The sequence below is a fragment of the Salminus brasiliensis genome, chromosome 2, assembly GCF_030463535.1.
Source record: "Salminus brasiliensis chromosome 2, fSalBra1.hap2, whole genome shotgun sequence".
Classification (NCBI taxonomy): Eukaryota; Metazoa; Chordata; class Actinopteri; order Characiformes; family Bryconidae; genus Salminus; species Salminus brasiliensis.
The window spans coordinates 37,646,766-37,665,401 of record NC_132879.1 but is presented as its reverse complement, the minus strand read 5'-3'; the positions used below and the strand labels follow the sequence as shown (position 1 = coordinate 37,665,401).

Here is an 18,636-nt window from a genome sequence, read left to right as displayed (position 1 = left end):
GTTTCCATAGAAACCACACCCACACTCAATCACTGCTCGACAGCATGAACACACACACACACTCACACACACACACACACACACACAAACACACACACACACTCACTCACACACACACACACTCACACACACACACACACACACACACACACACACACACTCACACACACACACACACACAATGGACTCCTGGACTGCCAAGTTCAAACACTAGAAGCTCAATAAGCTTAAAGCTATCGGCTTTAGCAGCTAATGCTAGTTAGCTTTACAGTCAGGGTCAGGATATAAGCAAGTCACACCCTGAGCAGATACTTTTGGTACCCATCATCAAGCTCATGATTCTGTTTGAATATCTGATCACACTTCTGTCAAGAGTTGGAGTAGAGTTCAGTTCAAGTTGTTGATTTCCTGGAACAGACCCAACTTTTGAGGACAGTCCACATGTTTTCAATAGGGTTAAGGAACCTGGAAGAAGAACCTCTATTAAGGTCCTTTTTCTTAAGAGGTTTCTTCGCCGTTACAAACTGAAGAACTTCCAAAGGTTCCTCAGGGATCTTATACTTTTAATAGGGTACATGAATCTAATGTACTGTGTATATAAAAATAAGCCATCGGGCACTGCTTTGGTAAGAATGTGGGGTCCTTAACTGAAAGGCAGGATGGGTAGATGCTACTTTACAATTATTTAGAATTAAGGCTATATATATATTTTTGATCAAATATGTTTTATCAAGTCATTTTCATAAAATAAAAAAATGTCAGGCATCAGAAAAGACCCACATTGTCTTTAATCAGACTGCTATAACAAATGCATAAAGAACACATGAAGAGCTCCTGTTGAAGACAAGATAAAAAAACAACCATATAAAGACACCTTAAATGCAACACATGTAATCACTCCCTGAAGAAAGTAATGTAATCATGTGATTATGACGTCGTTTGTTGTTCCATAGCAACGGAATGAGAACGTACATGTGATTACGTCATAGTCAGTGAAGACGTTTAGTTCATAAGCTGATCAGATGAGCTGAGAGTGGAATCAGCGGGATTAGGTAAGTGTTAGATCTACATGAAGGAGAGAGATAGTAGGGGATGTATGGTGGAGGTTAAAGACTGTGTGCTGATATTATTATTATTATTATTATTATTATTATTACTGAATAACAGACTGAACTAGTTCCCACAGTCCTCACACTTCCACTCCATCCATTTAGCCATGCTTTAGTTAGGACTGACTGAAATTCCTCACTGGATCCTGGTTCTACAAATGTTAGGAAGTGAAATATCAGTGCTTTAGCTTTCGTGAAATGAGAGCTGGTGCTGAAGAAGCTAAAAACCTAATCTAATTCTGCTGAAAAAACAGCCTGACCAGCTCAAACTGGAGCAGTTTAGCTCTTTACCAGCGTAACGTGTGTTTGAGTTTGATGGTTTAACTGGTTTACCAGCATGATAAATCTGACCAAGCTAGTCGACCAGCTAGTCCAAGACAGTAGCTCATAAACCAGCTAAACCCTCAACTCTAATTTAAACATGCTGGTCAACAGATAAACTGGTCAACCAGCTTAACCAGCTAGTTTACCAGCATAGGCTGTGGTTTCACCTGGATGACCAGCTTTTCCACCACTTTGACCATCAAGGACCAGTTCAGACTATCAGAAACCAGTAACTGATTTTTTCATCAGGGGAACTAAGGCTATGCTCTAAATCTGCAGAATAAAAACATGTCATATGAATAATTAGTGCATTTTATGTAATATAATAATGTGGATGAAAATTTCAGAAATTAGACACCAATAAATATTAGATGATGAGGAAAATAAGAACTTTCCAAAAGATTAATAATATTTTAAATATTTATTCAAATATGTATTCTTTTTTCAACAGCAATGATGGTCAAAATACTGACCGTGTTGTTTGCTGTGGCCCTGGTGGTCTCCTGTGGCCTTGAAGCCCCACAGAGGTCAGCGTGCAGCGGAGTAGATAGGCGCAGCGTGGTGGACATCACTGAGGAGCAGCGTGTTAACAGTAACACTGTGTGTATCTCCTTCTACTTCTCCTCTCTGAAACCATGACTTTACACCCATATGTTTACAATCCAGAACCCAGAACACACACTAGTGCAGGGGAGCCCGAGCCTAGTGCTGGAAGGTTGGAGTCCAGCACAGTTTACACACATTCTACACATGTAACTGCACTGGTTACTGCTAGGTGTGTTACAGCAGGGAGCTCTTCAAACTGTGTTTGACTGGGATATTAGTGTGTGTGTGTGTGTGTGTGTGTGTGTGTGTGTGTCTATCAGTCTTCATAATCATGTTCTTAATGTTGAACCATAAAATAAGCATCATGACAATATCCATCAATAATGCCAGCGTTGATCATGAACTGCTTCTGTCTTTCAGAGCGTTTCTCAGTGTCTGCTGGGCAGCCAGCTGGTGTTCGACCTCAACGCCACTCTTCAGGAGAGCAAACACCTGAACCGCCGCAACTTCGACTGCCCAAAACCAGAGCAAGGCGTGCCCTGCTTCTTCTACAAAGACCGTAAGACCCCACTCGTACTGCAGACTTCCCTCATCCCCTCTACAAAGTGTGCTAGTTATCTAAGTTTATCTAACTCTCCCTCTCTCTCTCTCTCTCTCTCTCTCTAGTCTTCTATCCAGTCTTTGGTGTGAAGGAGAATGTCTCTGGAGAACTGGTCAGGTTCCTGGGCAGGTAAGAATTATAATCATTATTCCATAGATTTCTCATATTACTGCTCTTTCGCATCATCTGGGTGTAAAAGTCTCAAAACTTTTAACCATTAAAATAAATAAATCTCCTTCATTTTCATCCTCTTATCAAACAAACCACACTTTAACCTCAATCCCAAACTTTATTCCTCTGTGTGTGTGTGTGTGTTTCTTCACAGCTACACCTTTAAGGTAGTAGGTGGGGGTCCATATTCCAGAGACAACATCCGTGGATACAGTGAGGAGGAGATCCAGCACTACAACAGCTTCAATGACAGGTTTCTACATCAGATAGACTGAATGTGACAGTTCAGATTCCAAACCACTGACTTACCAACTACAACAGTCTGTCTAACTGCTATGATCAATATTAACTACTGCCCTGTGTGTGTGTGTGTGTGTGTGTCAGTGCAAGCCTCGAGGAGACTCTTATTTGGACGTTACAGAACATTCCAGACTCTGTTAACGTGACCAAAGAGGGCTTCATTGTAATGCGTAACTCCTTCAACTGGGTCAGGTGAGAGCTCCCACTGCTGATTCTGTTTAAAACGAACTGTGTGTGTGTGTGTGTGTGTGTGTGTGTGAGAGAGAGAGAGAGAGAGAGAGAGAGAGAGAAAGAGAGAAGAGAAAACTTTTGACTGTTTGACTTTGAGTGGAGTTACATCAACAGCTCCCTCTTCTGTTATTCTACAATAATGAACTGTGTGTGTGTGTGTGTGTGTGTGTGTGTGTGTGTGTGCAGATGGGTGTGTCAGAGAAACTCTCCCTGTGGGGATCTAACTCCTCAGGGTCTGCTGGATCCAGATTTCTTCTTCCTCATTGAGGTCTCCAACAAGTACGTCCTCTTGATTTTGATTGATAGAAAATGACGCTGTAGAAAAAGAAGCTGCTTTTTAATGGAGGTCTGAAGAGAAACAGGAGTTTTAACAACAGATAGGATTTATGCAGTTTGGTCACTAGAGCTATCTGAGTTAACTTTACCTACCAAGCCCCTCACCCTCGCCCCACTGTGTACTTTATTTGAACATCACAGGTATAAGATTGTGATGAGAGTGTGCCCCCCAGTGGTGAAAAAGAGCTATGCATCAGTTTCTCTGTACTGCTTATTTGTGTGTGTGTGTGTGTTTGTAGGGGAGTTGACAGGAGCACATCCTGTGAACATACTGCCCTGTTTGAGCTGCATGTTCATGGACTTCCTATGATGCCACTGAGAGCCCTGTTCTACGTGGGGGTGAGGGACTTCTTCAGACATTTTACACAATATAATGGATTAGAAAAACATGTTTTAGTAGAAGAGCTGAACATTTAGAAGAACAGTCAACACACTCATTACAGACCAAACCCTTAAAGACGCTCTCTGTGTTTGTAGATGACCATGATCACCATTGTGAGCATCCTGATCTTCTACATCCTTTACAAGTGCTGTGGGTCGAGACAACAGAACCACTGCACTGTAGAACATGAGAGCCCTGTAGAAGAAGGTAACTCACAGTTACACACCTATACTCTATGTCTAGCACACACATACACACCTATACTCCCTGTCTAACACACACAGATACACACCTATACTCCCTGTCTAACACACACAGATACACACCTATACTCCCTGTCTAACACACACCTATACTCTCTGTCTAACACACACATACACACCTATACTCTCTGTCTAACACACACATACACACCTATACTCTCTGTCTAACACACACATACACACCTATACTCCCTGTCTAACACACACATACACACCTATACTCCCTGTCTAACACACACATACACACCTATACTCTATGTCTAGCACACACATACACACCTATACTCCCTGTCTAACACACACATACACACCTATACTCCCTGTCTAACACACACATACACACCTATACTCTCTGTCTAACACACACATACACACCTATACTCCCTGTCTAACACACACATACACACCTATACTCCCTGTCTAACACACACATACACACCTATACTCCCTGTCTAACACACACATACACACCTATACTCTATGTCTAGCACACACATACACACCTATACTCCCTGTCTAACACACACAGATACACACCTATACTCTCTGTCTAACACACACAGATACACACCTATACTCCCTGTCTAACACACACCTATACTCTCTGTCTAACACACACATACACACCTATACTCCCTGTCTAACACACACATACACACCTATACTCCCTGTTACTCCCTGTCTAACACACACATACACACCTATACTCCCTGTCTAACACACACATACACACCTATACTCTCTGTCTAACACACACTTCTGAACACACTCATCATTCGCTGTCCGTCTCTCTCTGTCTCTCTGTAGAGGATCAGTGCAGTGTGTATGAGGAGTCTGAGGTCGATGGTCTGTCAGTGAAGGATTCGTGGACGAAGGTCGAGCAGATCTACCGCCTCATCCTGGCCTTCACCCAGAATCCTCTTTTCAGTGGCTTCATTCTGTTGGTGGTTCTGCTGGATACTGTGATGCTGATCATCCAGGCCTTCCCCACTGTCAGTGTTAGAGCAGGTGCGGTCAAACACTATCTAGAGCTCATGTTCACTCTGTCACATGGTCACATTTCAGCTATTAGTTTGATATATAAACACACACACAAACACACGCACACACACACACACACACACACACATACACACTAATATGAATACACTCTAGACATGTGCTGGGATTCAGTAGTTCAGTATAGCAACATTATCATACACACTTAGTGATTTCTAGTACAGCACAGTGTAAAAAGATGATAAAAGTAAAAAATATTATTTTGACTGCTATGTCATGTGGATGGATACACACACACAGACACACACACAGTGCAGAGGATACTACACATCTGGATTGTTAAAGGGCTTATTTCTACATGTTGTTTTGTGTGGATGTAATAGGTTGGGTGTTCTCAGCTGTGGATGCCTGTTTCCTGGGCATCTACCTCATGGAGTTCTTGCTGAAGCTGGTGGTTTTGGGGCACAAGTACTTCCTGGACCCCTGGAATGACATGGGTGAGCTGATCTGTCTCTTATAAGAGTAGTCGACATGGTCTTAAAATAACAGCCAGGTTCTGCAAACTGAAATTCATGTACAGATGATTTTGAAATCTCATGGAGCGAGTTTTTATATGATAGCATGTTAGAACTTCTTCAGAGTCTTGATTTTTTCTCTGTTCCTATTTTTCTTTCAGACTTCATCATTGTTGTGATGAGCGTGGTGGACTTTACACTGCCACTGCTTCAGTCCTCAGGACTCTTTGGCAGCAAGCAGACTTCCAGCGTCTTCCGCATGCTGAAGGTCATGAAAGGAGCGCGTGCAATCAGGGCTTTCCGTTTGCTGAAAGCCATCCAGTAAGAAAAATGACAGCTTTGTTGATGTTGTCAATCAGGCAGTTACGGGTGTCCATATCTGTGGCTTTCACTTTGAATCACTAACTGGTAAAGCTTTGGTCAATGTACCAAAAGGGGTGTTCAGTTCCTCCCATATATTAACTCGAGGACTCTCTCTCTTCTTCTAGCTCCTTCCATACGCTGCATGTGATCCTGACAACTGCTGTGAAGTCTCTCCGGTCCATCGGCTCCACGGCGTTCATCATGCTTATGATTATATCCATGTTTGCTATTTTTCTCCGGGTGCTGTACAGTGAGTCTGACCCGGAGAGGTTTGGAAGCGTGATGAGCACCATCACCACCTTGTTCCAGGTGCTGACACTGGATGACTGGTCCCTGGTCTTCAGCACCAGCAATTCCAAAGGTGAGGGCTCATGTCTTTCTAGTAGTCAACAAGTCACATGAGAAACTCACTAAAGTCATGAAAAAAGAATCAAATAGAATAGGTCTGATTCTGTTTTGATTCAGGAAATGATTCAATGCATCAGATCTTGCAACAGTTCAGTTGAATTAATTTGTGACGATTCAGAGTAAATGTAGCTTAAGGGACTGTTGATTGGCTCACCTTCCCCCTTTTCTAATAATTTGAATATTAAACAATATTAATAAAATATTTATAACTTGTAACTGCTGTCTATTTTCTAGAATTTTAAACAAATATATATTTGTCCTCTATTTTGTTTTCTACATCTAACAGGAGCTTCTCACATCATGGTCTTCCTTGTGCTGTACATCTTAGTGGAGAACCTAATTCTCCTCAAGTAAGTTACCTGGAATAACCTCTCAGTGTTCCCAGTTTCCTATTCTGTGACCATTACAGTACAAAATGATGTCTACAAAGGCATTTCCTCATCTGGCTCTTATTTATAATAGTCGAAAGTCAAGGCAGTGAGATCTATAAAGCATTTAGCCAGTCATCCCACCACACTGTTAAACTCAAGACCATCAATGAGCAGCAAAACCTCTCACATCACCAGTCAGATGGTGTTGATTATCTCTACTCAGTTCATGTTAATGTTTCTTTATTCACTTCTTTTTCCCTGTTCTTCAAGCATCATCCTTGCAGTATTAGTGGACAACTTAGGACTCACAATCAACACCACCAATCAGCAGGTACACAGAGTTCAGACTCCTGCAATGTAGAATAAGTCCTAGATGTGTAATGGTTCAGTATTCTAACTAACCTCTGATTTCAGATCCAACATACTCAAGTGGATGAAGACGAGTATATCAAGAAGATCGGTAAGTGTGTAAGACAGCATGGCTTACCTGACAGAAGGGCTGGCTGGTAAAACAATGACTACTACTTTTTGGTAGTAAACGATTGATTGATAAATACTCTCTGTTCAATAGAAGGAGTTAACAGACCATAAGACCACAAGTAAATTTAACAAGTTTACTGCAGTGTTTTAATAATAAATAACCCACATAAATAACCCATGGATGATCCTCCCTGGAGGTTTCTGCTAACTTATAAAAATACAGAATATCTGGACATTAACTTACACTATACATACATACATTATACATACTAAGCCTAGAGGGAGCTCGCAACACAGCAATCATGCTCGACACCATCTTGGTCTTAAGTTCTTAAAAAGGCTTAAATTAGCTTGTTCTTTAATGTTCTTTACTGATTCTGTGATTTATGGTTCTCTGTCACTTCAACAGAACTGGAGCTGAGTGAGCCTCAGTCAGAGGAGGAGTCGTACCAGGAGGCTCTCAGACAATCTTTCATTGATAAGAAATACAGCAAGAGGTGAGAGACACTGTTTCAGTAATACCCATATGCTGTTGCCTCAAGCGTAGTAATAGGATCGGGATATGACATCATATTCTTAGAAAATGTAGAAAAACCCAACTATAGTGGATGATCATTAAGTCACACTGCCTCAAGCTCACACTGCTTTTCTCTGAAGGACTGCTGTTTGTTGTGTTTATAGGAAGACAGAGCTCATGATGAACTACCTGAGCGTATTGACCAACATGGAGCAGACCCAGTTCTCAATCGGGTCAGAAGCTTTTTTAATGGAGAAACTGGTGGAATGCAGCTTTAAGGTAAGGAGCTTTTTCATATTCATGCCATTTCAATTACAATACCAAAAAAAAAAGTAAAGTTCCTTCTGATATTGAATATTGTGAGAACAACACTAACAGTTATAATAGAAATATTTTTCAACTTTATAAAAGTAAAAAAACTCTATAAAAGAATAAAATTCAAAACAGTAACGTTCCTGTTAAAATAACAAGAAGTGTAAATATCCGTAAGGCAGTTCATTAAAAACTGTAAAAACTGTATTTATCCTTATAAAGGAGTTACTGAGGTTTTTCTTTTTTCTTTTAGGGAGAGGAAGTAGAAACTGACAGCAGTTGAGATCTGATCTACACCCAGCTGTTGATGATGTGGAAAAGTGCAAACACTTTATTTAGTGGCATGTAAAGGTTTGGACTCTTTTGTGAGGTAATGTCCGCAGGCAAGCATCAGGTGTACAGGCACCCCACATACTCTGTTTGGGCTCTGCCTAGAACAGATAATGCAGGAGGACTGCGTGGACCCAACACACGCAAGGTCCACCTTTGGGGTGCTGTGCAAATTCCCATCAGGCAAAGGGCAAGTTCAGAGAGGCCCTTGGTCTCATAGACCTTGGTGACCCTGGGACCAACCATCTTAAAAGTAGATGGTCTAAGAGTTGGCCAGGATGAGAGGTGGCAGTCAGGTGTGGGGATACACACAAGTCCCCAGCTGGCAGCTGCATCGTTGGAGTTTATCCCAGTAGATGAGAGGGTCGCCTCAGTGTGACTTCCTGTTGCAGAGAGGAAAGCTCTGACTGTTGTGTGTCTGTTCTGCTCCACAGCAGTTCAGAGTATTCGGCCCTGTTTGGAGAAAGTGGGTGGAGTTCGCAACAGGTTTCCATTCACTGCCTCCATTCTTCTGCTGGGTGACTTCAACGCTCATGTAGGCAACGACTGGGAAACCAGGGGAGGAGTGATCAGAGGGGAACAGCCTGCCTGATCTTAACTCGAGTGGTGGGATGTTATTGGACTTCTGTGCTTGTCACAGTTTGACCATAACAAACACCATGTTCGAACACAAGGTTGCTCAGAAATGGCACCTTGGGCCAAAGGTCAATAGACAATTTGGGTTTCTGTCATTTGACCTAAGGCCATGTTTCGGACACCTGGGTAAAGAGAGGTTCTGGTCCGTAAACTGATCACTTCTGGTGGGTGGTGGATCAGGGCAATGGGGAAACCTGCCAGACGGCCCCGGTAGGCCCAAACGAGAAGTGAAGGTCTTCTGTGAAAGGCTGGCAGTGGACTCTGTCCAAACTGATCTCAACTTCCATCTCCAAGAGAACTCCATAGATGTTCTGGAAGAGGTTGGGACATGGAGTCCAAATGAACCCTGTTCAAGACCTCTGTCATGGAAACTGCTGTACATAGCTGTGGCTAAAAGCTTGTTGGTGGCTGTTATGGCGGTAAAGGATGCCGTCATGTGGAAGAAGGAGGCTTTCTGAGCTTGGCTCACTCAGGGTACCCCATATTCCACTGACAGGTTCCAACAAGCAATAAGTCTGCAGCTTTGGCAGAAGCTGAAGTGAAATCTAGGGCATGTATGGAGTTTGGAGAGACCATGGAAAATTACTTTAGGGTAGTTCCTTAAGGACGTTCTGGAAAAAACTCGACAGCTCGTAAGGGAAAGGAGGGACACTCTCCAAATTGTGCTCAGTAAAGGAGGTGAAGCTCTGAACTCTTAATATGTCGGGTGCTGGACGGAACACCTTGGTCAGGAACCCTGGGTAATGGCCAAATGAGTTTTCTCTGTTGAGTAGCCGTGCTCACTCTCGACAATCAAATGAGAAGCTCTGATATCTGGGAGAAGCTCTGGGCATCCCATAGTGGGTGCCTGGGCTTCTTTTCTTGCCCTATTGCTACCGCTACCCTGCAATAGACTAATCAGATCATAAGATCATACTGATGACCTCAAAAGAGCAGTGCATGTAAGATGGCCCAGGAATCTCACATAACTTTTCAGTGGTTATCCGGTGTCGACCAGAGGAGGATGGGTTCCCCTGTTGAGTCTTGGTTCCTCTCAAGGTTTCTTCCTCCTGTTCTTAGGGAGTTTTTCCTTGCCACTGTTGCCATTGGCTTGCTCACTTGGGGCTTGGAACCGGATCTCTGTAAAGTTATGCACAGTAACAGAAACTTTTGCATGCCACTGTACATGACTCACTTCACCATGAAATAAAGTGACCTTCCACTGCTTCTCTGTACATGCTGTTTTCTTTGAAATAGTAATAATAAGTAGATCCAGAAAAGACAAGAAGAAAATGAACAGTGTACTTCAGTGATCACCAGTGTCACCCCTAAACCACTTCAAGCTTTTAAGACAGTTAAAGATTACTGGGAAAAGACTGTTGATGTTGCAGTTCATGAACAGATCACAAAATGTAATAAATAATGGTTTAAGTCTTATTTAGCGCCCTTACTCTGGGTTATAATGGATAAACTGGCCTAGTAAAGTATCCAGGAAGAGCGCTCTGCGTTCTGTAGATTATTTTAGTTAGCTATTAATAATTTTACTGTTTGTTTACTGACAATTATGAACATAAAGGTAGTAACATGAACTTTAAACACCCAAATTTAATATGTCATGGTGTGTAGAGCTTGTAGGCAGAGGTGGACGTAAACACAGGTTTTTAATGCAAAGAAAACTAAACAGAACACTAAGAAATATAAACAAGGGAACAAACCAGAGACTGAAACTAACAAAAGAAACAAACAGAGACTGAACAGAAAAGCTAAGATAAACTAAACTAACACACTGTGAACCAACATGAACACGAATCAACAAGATCACATACAAGACCAGACAAAGGAAGGCTGGAACAAAGGGGTACGTATACACAGGGACAAACGAGGAACACAAGGGACTAACAAGGGGCGTGGCTACAGAGTTGGCACAGGTGGGATCACTAATAAACGAGGTGTGGGTTCTGCTTCTTTTTTGCTCTGTTTGTTTCTTGTCTGTCCTAGCCCCTCCTGTTCATTAGTGTCCCCACCTGTACCTCCTCTGTAGCCACACCCCCTTGTTAGTCCCAGGTGTTCGTTTGCCCCCGTGTATAAGTACCCCTTTGTTTCAGCCTATAACACTATAAACAAGACAAGAAACAAGCATATGTTTACACAAAACAAAGGCATGACTGTATATAAAGAGAGGGTTTAACATGTCCAAAATAAGAGGTATTGAACCTAGCATTCAGCAGACTTCACTAATGTACCTACATCTAGTGCAAACCCTCCTTAGAAATCTAAATACTGTTACTGGAGCAAAGTTAATATCTTTAATTTTAGAAGAAACACTGGCTAAGCGATGTCTGCAAACATATGGGCATAGAGTGCACATGCTCATATAACAATCAACACAACTGAAAGAAAAGCTCAACCTTGAGTTATTACACACATAGGCATGTAACTGACCTCATCAAAGTTTAAGTACTCAGCTGAAAGACTCTCCGATAAAACTTTGTAGACTTCTTTTATTTCAGTTGTGCTAAACAGGTTCTGATCCAGCAGTGCGACAGATGAAGGCTCAATCTGAAACAAATGTACACATTCATTGAGGAGTTAGATTTTTTTTTTTGGTGCAGAATCATAACTTATTGAACGGTCTTCTACTGTTTTAGCTTGTCATTGTGTTTAACTTCCTAAAACTCTATCTAAGTAAATGTACAGTCATGAAAAAAATAGGACACCCAATGAAAACCCTGGTATTTTTTCCTGCTTGTACACCTCAAATGGAAATCCAACCTGTGGGCTCTCTTTCTGATGGTAGATGCTGTACTTTGACATAAATTGTGCTACCTGTAGATCCTGCAAATGCATTTTAGGATTGTTGAATATTGCTGATATTGACTGTCTCAGACAAAACCCTGTCAGTCACTCGGGCCGCTGCTATACGTGTAATGCCCAGAGTGGACACATTTACACTTTCCACTGCTGCCTGCGGATGCTGCGGCATCGCCGCCTTAAGCTGAGTCTTTGTCATTCGCTGCTGTTCTTCTTCCTCCAGTCTCTGTGCAGACGAGAATTATCCACAATTCCATTTAACTTACAGACCATATTACTGTGTATTACATTGTACACCAAACTATCAGGTCTATGGTCTCAATCAAAGAGCAAGGCCAGTAATGCTCTCTTGATCTCTCGGGCACAGATCAGCACTAAGGAGGCCAGTAGTAGCAAAAGTTTAAAAATAACTCTATAGCAATCATCGCAACAGCACTTCCCTCATGTCAAACATTTTACCTTTTCTTTCAGCCTTTAAAAAAAGGTCTGGTAACAGACTATAAGGCAGAGAGAGAGAGAGATAGAGAGAGAGAGAGAGAGAGAGAGAGAGAGAGAGAGACAGATAAAAAGAGAGAGACCTGCAGCACATGTTTCAGCTCTTTCAGTCTGCTGGAGCCACGGCTCGCCAAAGCTCGAATTAGAGAAGGAACATCTGTCTCAGAATCAGTTGGTGTGGACTCATCCATGGAATCTGTGTCATGTAACAATCTGCATAAAACCGCTGATACATTTTAGAGATGTGCTGGTGATGTGATATTACAACAGACATAAGATTAAATTACAATTACAACAAGACAAATATTATACGATCCTATTCATTTATTCTACACCCATGCACTGAATCATTGGTGTAAATCTCAGAGAAGAAAGATTTAATTTGTTTAGGTTTCTTTTAAAAACTATTCAAAGCATTGTGAATCCTCAAATCGTACCAAAGCATTTGACCAAAGTTCTATCAAATCTGAATTGTACCAAAGAAATATATGATCTGATTGTTTTGATTTGGTTTGAGAATCATCTGTATAAACACACTGAATACACAATTCTGAATACACAAGTCTGAAAACACAAAAAAGTAACGTAATTACTATTACTGATCAATTATAAGATTCCAAAATCAATGTAGTTAAATTGTCAGCTTCAAATAATGGCATCACTATACATCAAGGCTCTTAATTTCACATGTGTGTGTGCATATCTGACCTCTTCAGGTCCTCAGAAGGGTTTCTATCTTTCTCCAGGCTGTAGCAGGGGTCTGCTGACAGAAGAACTGAAGGTGACAGAGGCCTTGCTGGCAGTGATGCCATCTCTAGCTCTTCTAGCAGTGTTTCCCTCTGCAGGTCTGGCATGGAATTGCATCCCTGAGAGATTTACCAGAAAAGCACAAACATTTACTGTTCCTCTGAGGAACAGTGTATTCAGCATGGGTACTAAAGGGCCAGTCTCCAGCCAAGTTGGAAAGCTGGTGGTTTCCCTACTCAGACACACCTGATTGCACTCATGAGGTAATTACCAGCCAAAGTGGGTGTGTTGAAGCCCTTCAGGACTGAAACTAAGACAACAGCTAGAAGCTTAGGTTAGTCAAGGTTAATGGTAAATTTGGTTACCTTCAGCCTGGTAACAGGGCAATGTTCTTCTTCTAGCTTTGTAGGTACAATGGCAGTGCTGCCTAAAACACACATCATACACAGTGTGAAAAACTGAAAGAGAGAAACATAGAGATGTACAGGGGCACAAAGAATGACAGTGAGTTTTTTTTTTTCAAAAGCTTGGAATTTGTATTTTTAGCAAAACCAATTTGTGGTGGGTTTGGGGTATGTTCAAAATGCAGCTTATTGGCTAGACCTGGGCTGTTTCAGTTGTTCAAATCATTAGCAGGAAGACCGTACATGTTATTATAATGATTAAGAAAGCTATACAGCATAAAGACTGAAGCTATAATAAAAGTAGTATCAAGAATGCTTCATTTGTCAAAAATGGTGGTCAAATCTTGCAGCAGATTATTTGACAAAATGACTGCAAACATATATATCACCATTTATACAAGATTTAGACAATGCATCATGCCTAATTTAGCTTAATCCATACTGTCACTCTAAGCAAACAGTTCTTTGAATATATGAATCTCTAAAATAAAACTGCACCACTTTTTTTTACTTTAATAATGATATTAATAATATAATAATACTATCATAATTGTCATGAAAAATAACAAAAACATTTAACAAGACAAATGATTTTGGAGACCCCTGAAGATCAGACTTTGGAGTGGTAGTGTACTGTATGTGTATGCTAACACAGGCTCATCATACTGCGCGTCTCCATACTGCTGGCTGTCAGCTCTGGATGTGATGGCATGAGGTCATACACCTGCGCCAGATCCAGTGGTTTAATTTTTTCTTGGATCTGAAGGGAGAAAATAATAAGAGTAATATTTCACCGATCTATGCCGATCTTTAAAACATCTTTCTCTCGTTCACACACACACACCCCAATATCCACTAGCTTACAGGAACGCACAACAACCTCTGTTAGGTCTGTATCTACCTTCCTCTTCTGTTGCCTGCTTGCCATGTGTTTCTTAGGTTTACTGTGTGGGTGGCTGTCTAATCTGTGAGGAACAACTTTGGTGTGCATCTGTGGAGAACCCAGTCTCTCTCCGTGCTCTCCGTCTCTTGACTTTACAGCACCTCGCGTAGCCTTGATCCCCGTGGCAAAATTGCGCTGGATTGAGTGAGCATTCAAACTGCAAACAGATACAGAGAGAGATTATTTACCTTAACATTTTTGCTATATATCCCACCTCCAGCCATTAACAGGTACAGAGAAAATGCATTAATTGTAATTAAGGAACAGCACAAGCCCCTCAAACATTTATTAAACACCCCCTGTCTTCGCCACCTATCAGACAGCCTCACAGTTCACTATAAGCCTTGGGGCTCCAATCTTATTTGAAAAGGTGGGTGTGCAGCTACAGACAACCATTGGTTCAGGCTTATTTTTTTTATACTAGAAGAACCGCTTCTAGTACCGCGATTCTATGTGTAGCCCAAGTCACAGCCTGGCTGAGAAGTAGCGTTCTGGTATAATTAATACAGAATAACGCTCTGCGTTCACTGCCTTTATTCCTGCTTCCCTGTCTCCTTACTCAACACCCATATTCCAGGATCTACCAAAACCCCCTGCACTGCCCTCCAGCAGATGTTCTCACCTGACCCTTTTCAACCTGCACCAGGAACGACAAGCCAAGGCCAATGGGCAGGAAAAGGATTGGCGGATGGTCTGGAACTTGACTACTGCACCTGGAGTAGTGGTAGACTCAAGGATGACTCTACAAGATGCTACAGAAGCACTCAAGAAGCTCTTCAATTTTGTGTACAAATTTTGCTGGAGTTAAAAAGGTGTCCTGCACTGCAAGATGATGAGTGAACGTGCGACTGTCAAGCGACAAGCTGTGTTGGGTACTGTGTCAGATCAAGAGCCACACCCCAGGAGCTCGACCCCCAACCCACCTTGGGTTTCCCCTTTGGGTATTTCCCCAAGGAACAGTCTCAGGATGGCAGTCTAAAGCATGCATTTGACAAAGTGAGAGCACTTAATGATTAAATACTCCAGCCAGGAGTCGCCCTGTCATGGGATCCCGAACTGATCAGGGCACGACCTTGTTTTCCCTATTCTTATTACTACATTGTTGAAAGCCCTGAGGTGTCCATAAAGTCAACACAAGCATTGCTAGATGCAGGAGAATTTGCTCTTGGCTAAGGAACGGCAATACTGCACCAACAACAGGAGTACAGTCAGTTATGTGGCCGGTTCTGTTGGCGTAAGGGTGCAGAGTGAGGACACGGGAGCAGGTGCATTTGTACTACTAGCACTCCATCAGATTAACATAAATAGCTTTTTAGCTGATTTGCTTAATTGCATACTCCAGCTCAGTTGTACACTTTGTACACTTTCTGGAAGTGTATCAACTGTCAAAAGTGACAGTTAACACAGAAAAATATATAATCAAAATATCTAATTATTTAGAGGCTAATGTAGATATAAAAATGCCTCTTACAATCTGCTGAGGTCCATGGCCAAGTGAGAGGCTAGGCGGCTGCAGTTGACCTGGTGGCTGAAGACAGCACGCTTCCCCCGCCTCTTTAACATGTGTAGGTAATGCAGGTAGAGCTGCTCACAGATGCACAGGACCTCAGCAAACGTCTGGCTACGCATCTCCTTATTCTCCTCTGAGGTCAGTGTGGGGTCAGCTGGAAGCCCACGCAGGTCCCCCCAAATTAGACTCAATTCTGCCATCATTACTTCTTCCTGCGTACAAACAGCAGTACGCACTGAATCTGCTTGAGTCACTGTCACACACATATGAAATACATTGATCAGTCATAACATTACTACCACCTGCCTAATACTGAGTTGCCCCCCCTTGTGCCACCACAACAGATTGAACTATGTCACCACAATACCTCTGAAGGCATCCTGTGGTATCTGGCAGCAAGATGTTAGCAGTAGATCCTTTAAGTCCTTTGGAGCACTTTTGGTAGGTACTGACCACTGCATACCAGAAAAACCCTACAAGACCTACCTGATGTTTTGGAGATGTTCTGACCCATCTAGCCATTGCAATTTGGTCCTTGTCAAAGTGTCCATTTTTCCTGCTTTTAACAAATCAACTTCAAGAACTGACTGTTCACTTTCTGCCTAATACTTCCCATCCTTTGACAGATACCATTGTAGATGAAGAGAATCAATGTTTTTCACTTCACCCACAAGGGCAAACTTACTTCCAGCGTAGTCGTCATTCATTCAGAATAATGAAAGACTGACCAGTGTTTCCCGGTCTTCAAAGGAGATGGTGTGGACGGTCTGCTGTGTGATTTTGTTCCTCAACTGCTGGCAGAATTCTGACAGAGAGGCTGGAACGTTTGTTAGATCTTTAAAGGTTGAAGACTCTGTTCTCTCTTCCTGGACCCTGCCTAAGAAACATACGAAATGGACTTATTTGTCATAGGATTACATTATATTTGTATTACACTATACACTTACATTGTAAACCTTTCTATATGATATTATTACATTTATTTTATAAACATTACATATGGACACCCATGCATCACACAACTATGGTTCTATGGACGGTGTGCTTCTTTTTATACTGGTAACAACTTATATTCTTTTATATATTTTGAAACATTGCTTTGGAAAAAGAGCTGAGGTAGGGTTGGGCACTGATGTTGGGAGACATGGTCTCCTTTACAGTTGAAGTGTTTCTACAGTTTTCTGCACCCCAAGCTAAGCATCCTGTATTTTTAATGGCAATGTGAGGCTAAACATCATGCTATGCCCAGCACAGAGAGTAAAAGGAAAGTCCTCTAAAAAAAAAGGAGGGAAAAAACACAAACCTGTCGCCTTCATTTCATTCATGTCTGTGTTACCAAAAAGTGAGAGGGAGCCTAGAGCATCCTGGAAATACTTCTGAGTGTCGCGTGTGTGGGTCAGGATCTGGGTCATGGAGAGTGTCATGCCCTTGTGCTCCGATTTCAGCCGGCAGCTTGTGTCTGTGGCAGCACTGCGTCTATTCATCACTCCTCTGCTCATTCTCACACATGCTGGCAAAACAGACCTAAATGAAAAAAAAATGAACAACATTTTTATATTTTTATATTATAAACAAATAAATAAATATGTATTGTTTATTTTAGAAATGCAGTGTAAATTGCTGAAAGGTCTAGAAGATGCACCAGTGTATAAAGCATAAACAGGTGTCCCAGAGTATACTGCTTTTAAACGTTCGTAATTTTTTTAAAAGATTAAAATATATAAAAAAATAACAGTAAGTACAGAAAAAATAAGTACAGAAAACCTGCATAAAGTATTTAAATGTAGCTACTTTTATTATCCCATGAGCCACTTTTATTCTTCAGACAGGGAGCTATACCAGCAGGACTACATAGCTACCGAAGGTGGCGCCAGTTTTGTACTACACTCCTCTTTATTGGTGCTTAAAACGTCTAAATCAGATCTGTACTTTAGTCTAAATGACATATTCTCGTGTTTATTCCCCCTCGTAATAAGATCCTAAAAATGTTCTGGTCTATAAATAACAACAAATGAACGTTAAAGGTGGTAATATCGTCCACTTCCCGGGGAACTTCTCCCCTGTTGGTCCATCGCCATTACTGTAGCACTGTAATGCGCTTCACTTGACCTCGCAGATCTGTAGCTAGCTACCTCAGAAGCCTTTGCAGGAAAGCTGCTTCTCTCACAGGAAAAATAAAACTCCGAAAAACTCAAATAAAAATAATCCAACTGGCTTTTGTCCGCACAGAGGTTTAGCTGTAAGACGCGGTGGCTAAAACTAAAAGCCTACTCCCGCACTTCCTGCGCTGTCCGAGCAGGTCCCGTTTCCATAGAAACACACTCTCACACACACACAATGGACTCCTGGACTGCCAAGTTCAAACACTAGAAGCTCAATAAGCTTAAAGCTATCGGCTTTAGCAGCTAATGCTAGTTAGCTTTACAGTCAGGGTCAGGATATAAGCAAGTCACACCCTGAGCAGATACTTTTGGTACCCATCATCAAGCTCATGATTCTGTTTGAATATCTGATCACACTTCTGTCAAGAGTTGGAGTAGAGTTCAGTTCAAG

General features: G+C 41.8%; 2 protein-coding genes across 4 annotated transcripts; one reads left to right on the top strand and one right to left on the bottom strand.

The window, feature by feature from the left end:
- The first annotated feature begins 1,889 nt into the window (after positions 1 to 1,889).
- LOC140549692 (cation channel sperm-associated protein 1-like) lies at positions 1,890 to 10,400 on the top strand. The gene is made up of 18 exons (XM_072673442.1): positions 1,890 to 2,033; positions 2,400 to 2,538; positions 2,646 to 2,709; positions 2,906 to 3,004; positions 3,136 to 3,243; positions 3,469 to 3,561; positions 3,858 to 3,957; positions 4,096 to 4,207; positions 5,071 to 5,271; positions 5,646 to 5,759; positions 5,939 to 6,098; positions 6,266 to 6,501; positions 6,835 to 6,898; positions 7,190 to 7,250; positions 7,334 to 7,379; positions 7,809 to 7,896; positions 8,081 to 8,195; positions 8,482 to 10,400. Exons 1-18 carry the CDS (start codon positions 1,890 to 1,892, stop codon positions 8,509 to 8,511), a joined length of 1,974 nt encoding a protein of 657 aa, XP_072529543.1. The 3' UTR covers positions 8,512 to 10,400.
- LOC140549190 (coiled-coil domain-containing protein 87-like) lies at positions 10,092 to 18,387 on the bottom strand. 3 transcript variants are annotated; one of them, XM_072672580.1, is made up of 11 exons: positions 18,216 to 18,387; positions 17,387 to 17,607; positions 16,812 to 16,960; positions 16,045 to 16,295; positions 14,532 to 14,730; positions 14,282 to 14,390; positions 13,592 to 13,653; positions 13,188 to 13,345; positions 12,563 to 12,692; positions 11,616 to 11,732; positions 10,100 to 10,313 (listed from the first exon to the last, which is right to left on the bottom strand). In XM_072672580.1, exons 2-11 carry the CDS (start codon positions 17,580 to 17,582, stop codon positions 10,167 to 10,169), a joined length of 1,518 nt encoding a protein of 505 aa, XP_072528681.1. In that variant the 5' UTR covers positions 17,583 to 17,607; positions 18,216 to 18,387; the 3' UTR covers positions 10,100 to 10,166. The 3 variants fall into 3 exon arrangements, with proteins under 3 accessions (XP_072528683.1, XP_072528681.1, XP_072528682.1); XM_072672581.1 differs by having other exon boundaries at positions 14,297 to 14,390; XM_072672582.1 differs by lacking the exons at positions 16,812 to 16,960; positions 17,387 to 17,607; positions 18,216 to 18,387 and adding an exon at positions 16,451 to 16,805 and having other exon boundaries at positions 10,092 to 10,313; positions 16,045 to 16,336.
- Positions 18,388 to 18,636: the final 249 nt, after the last annotated feature.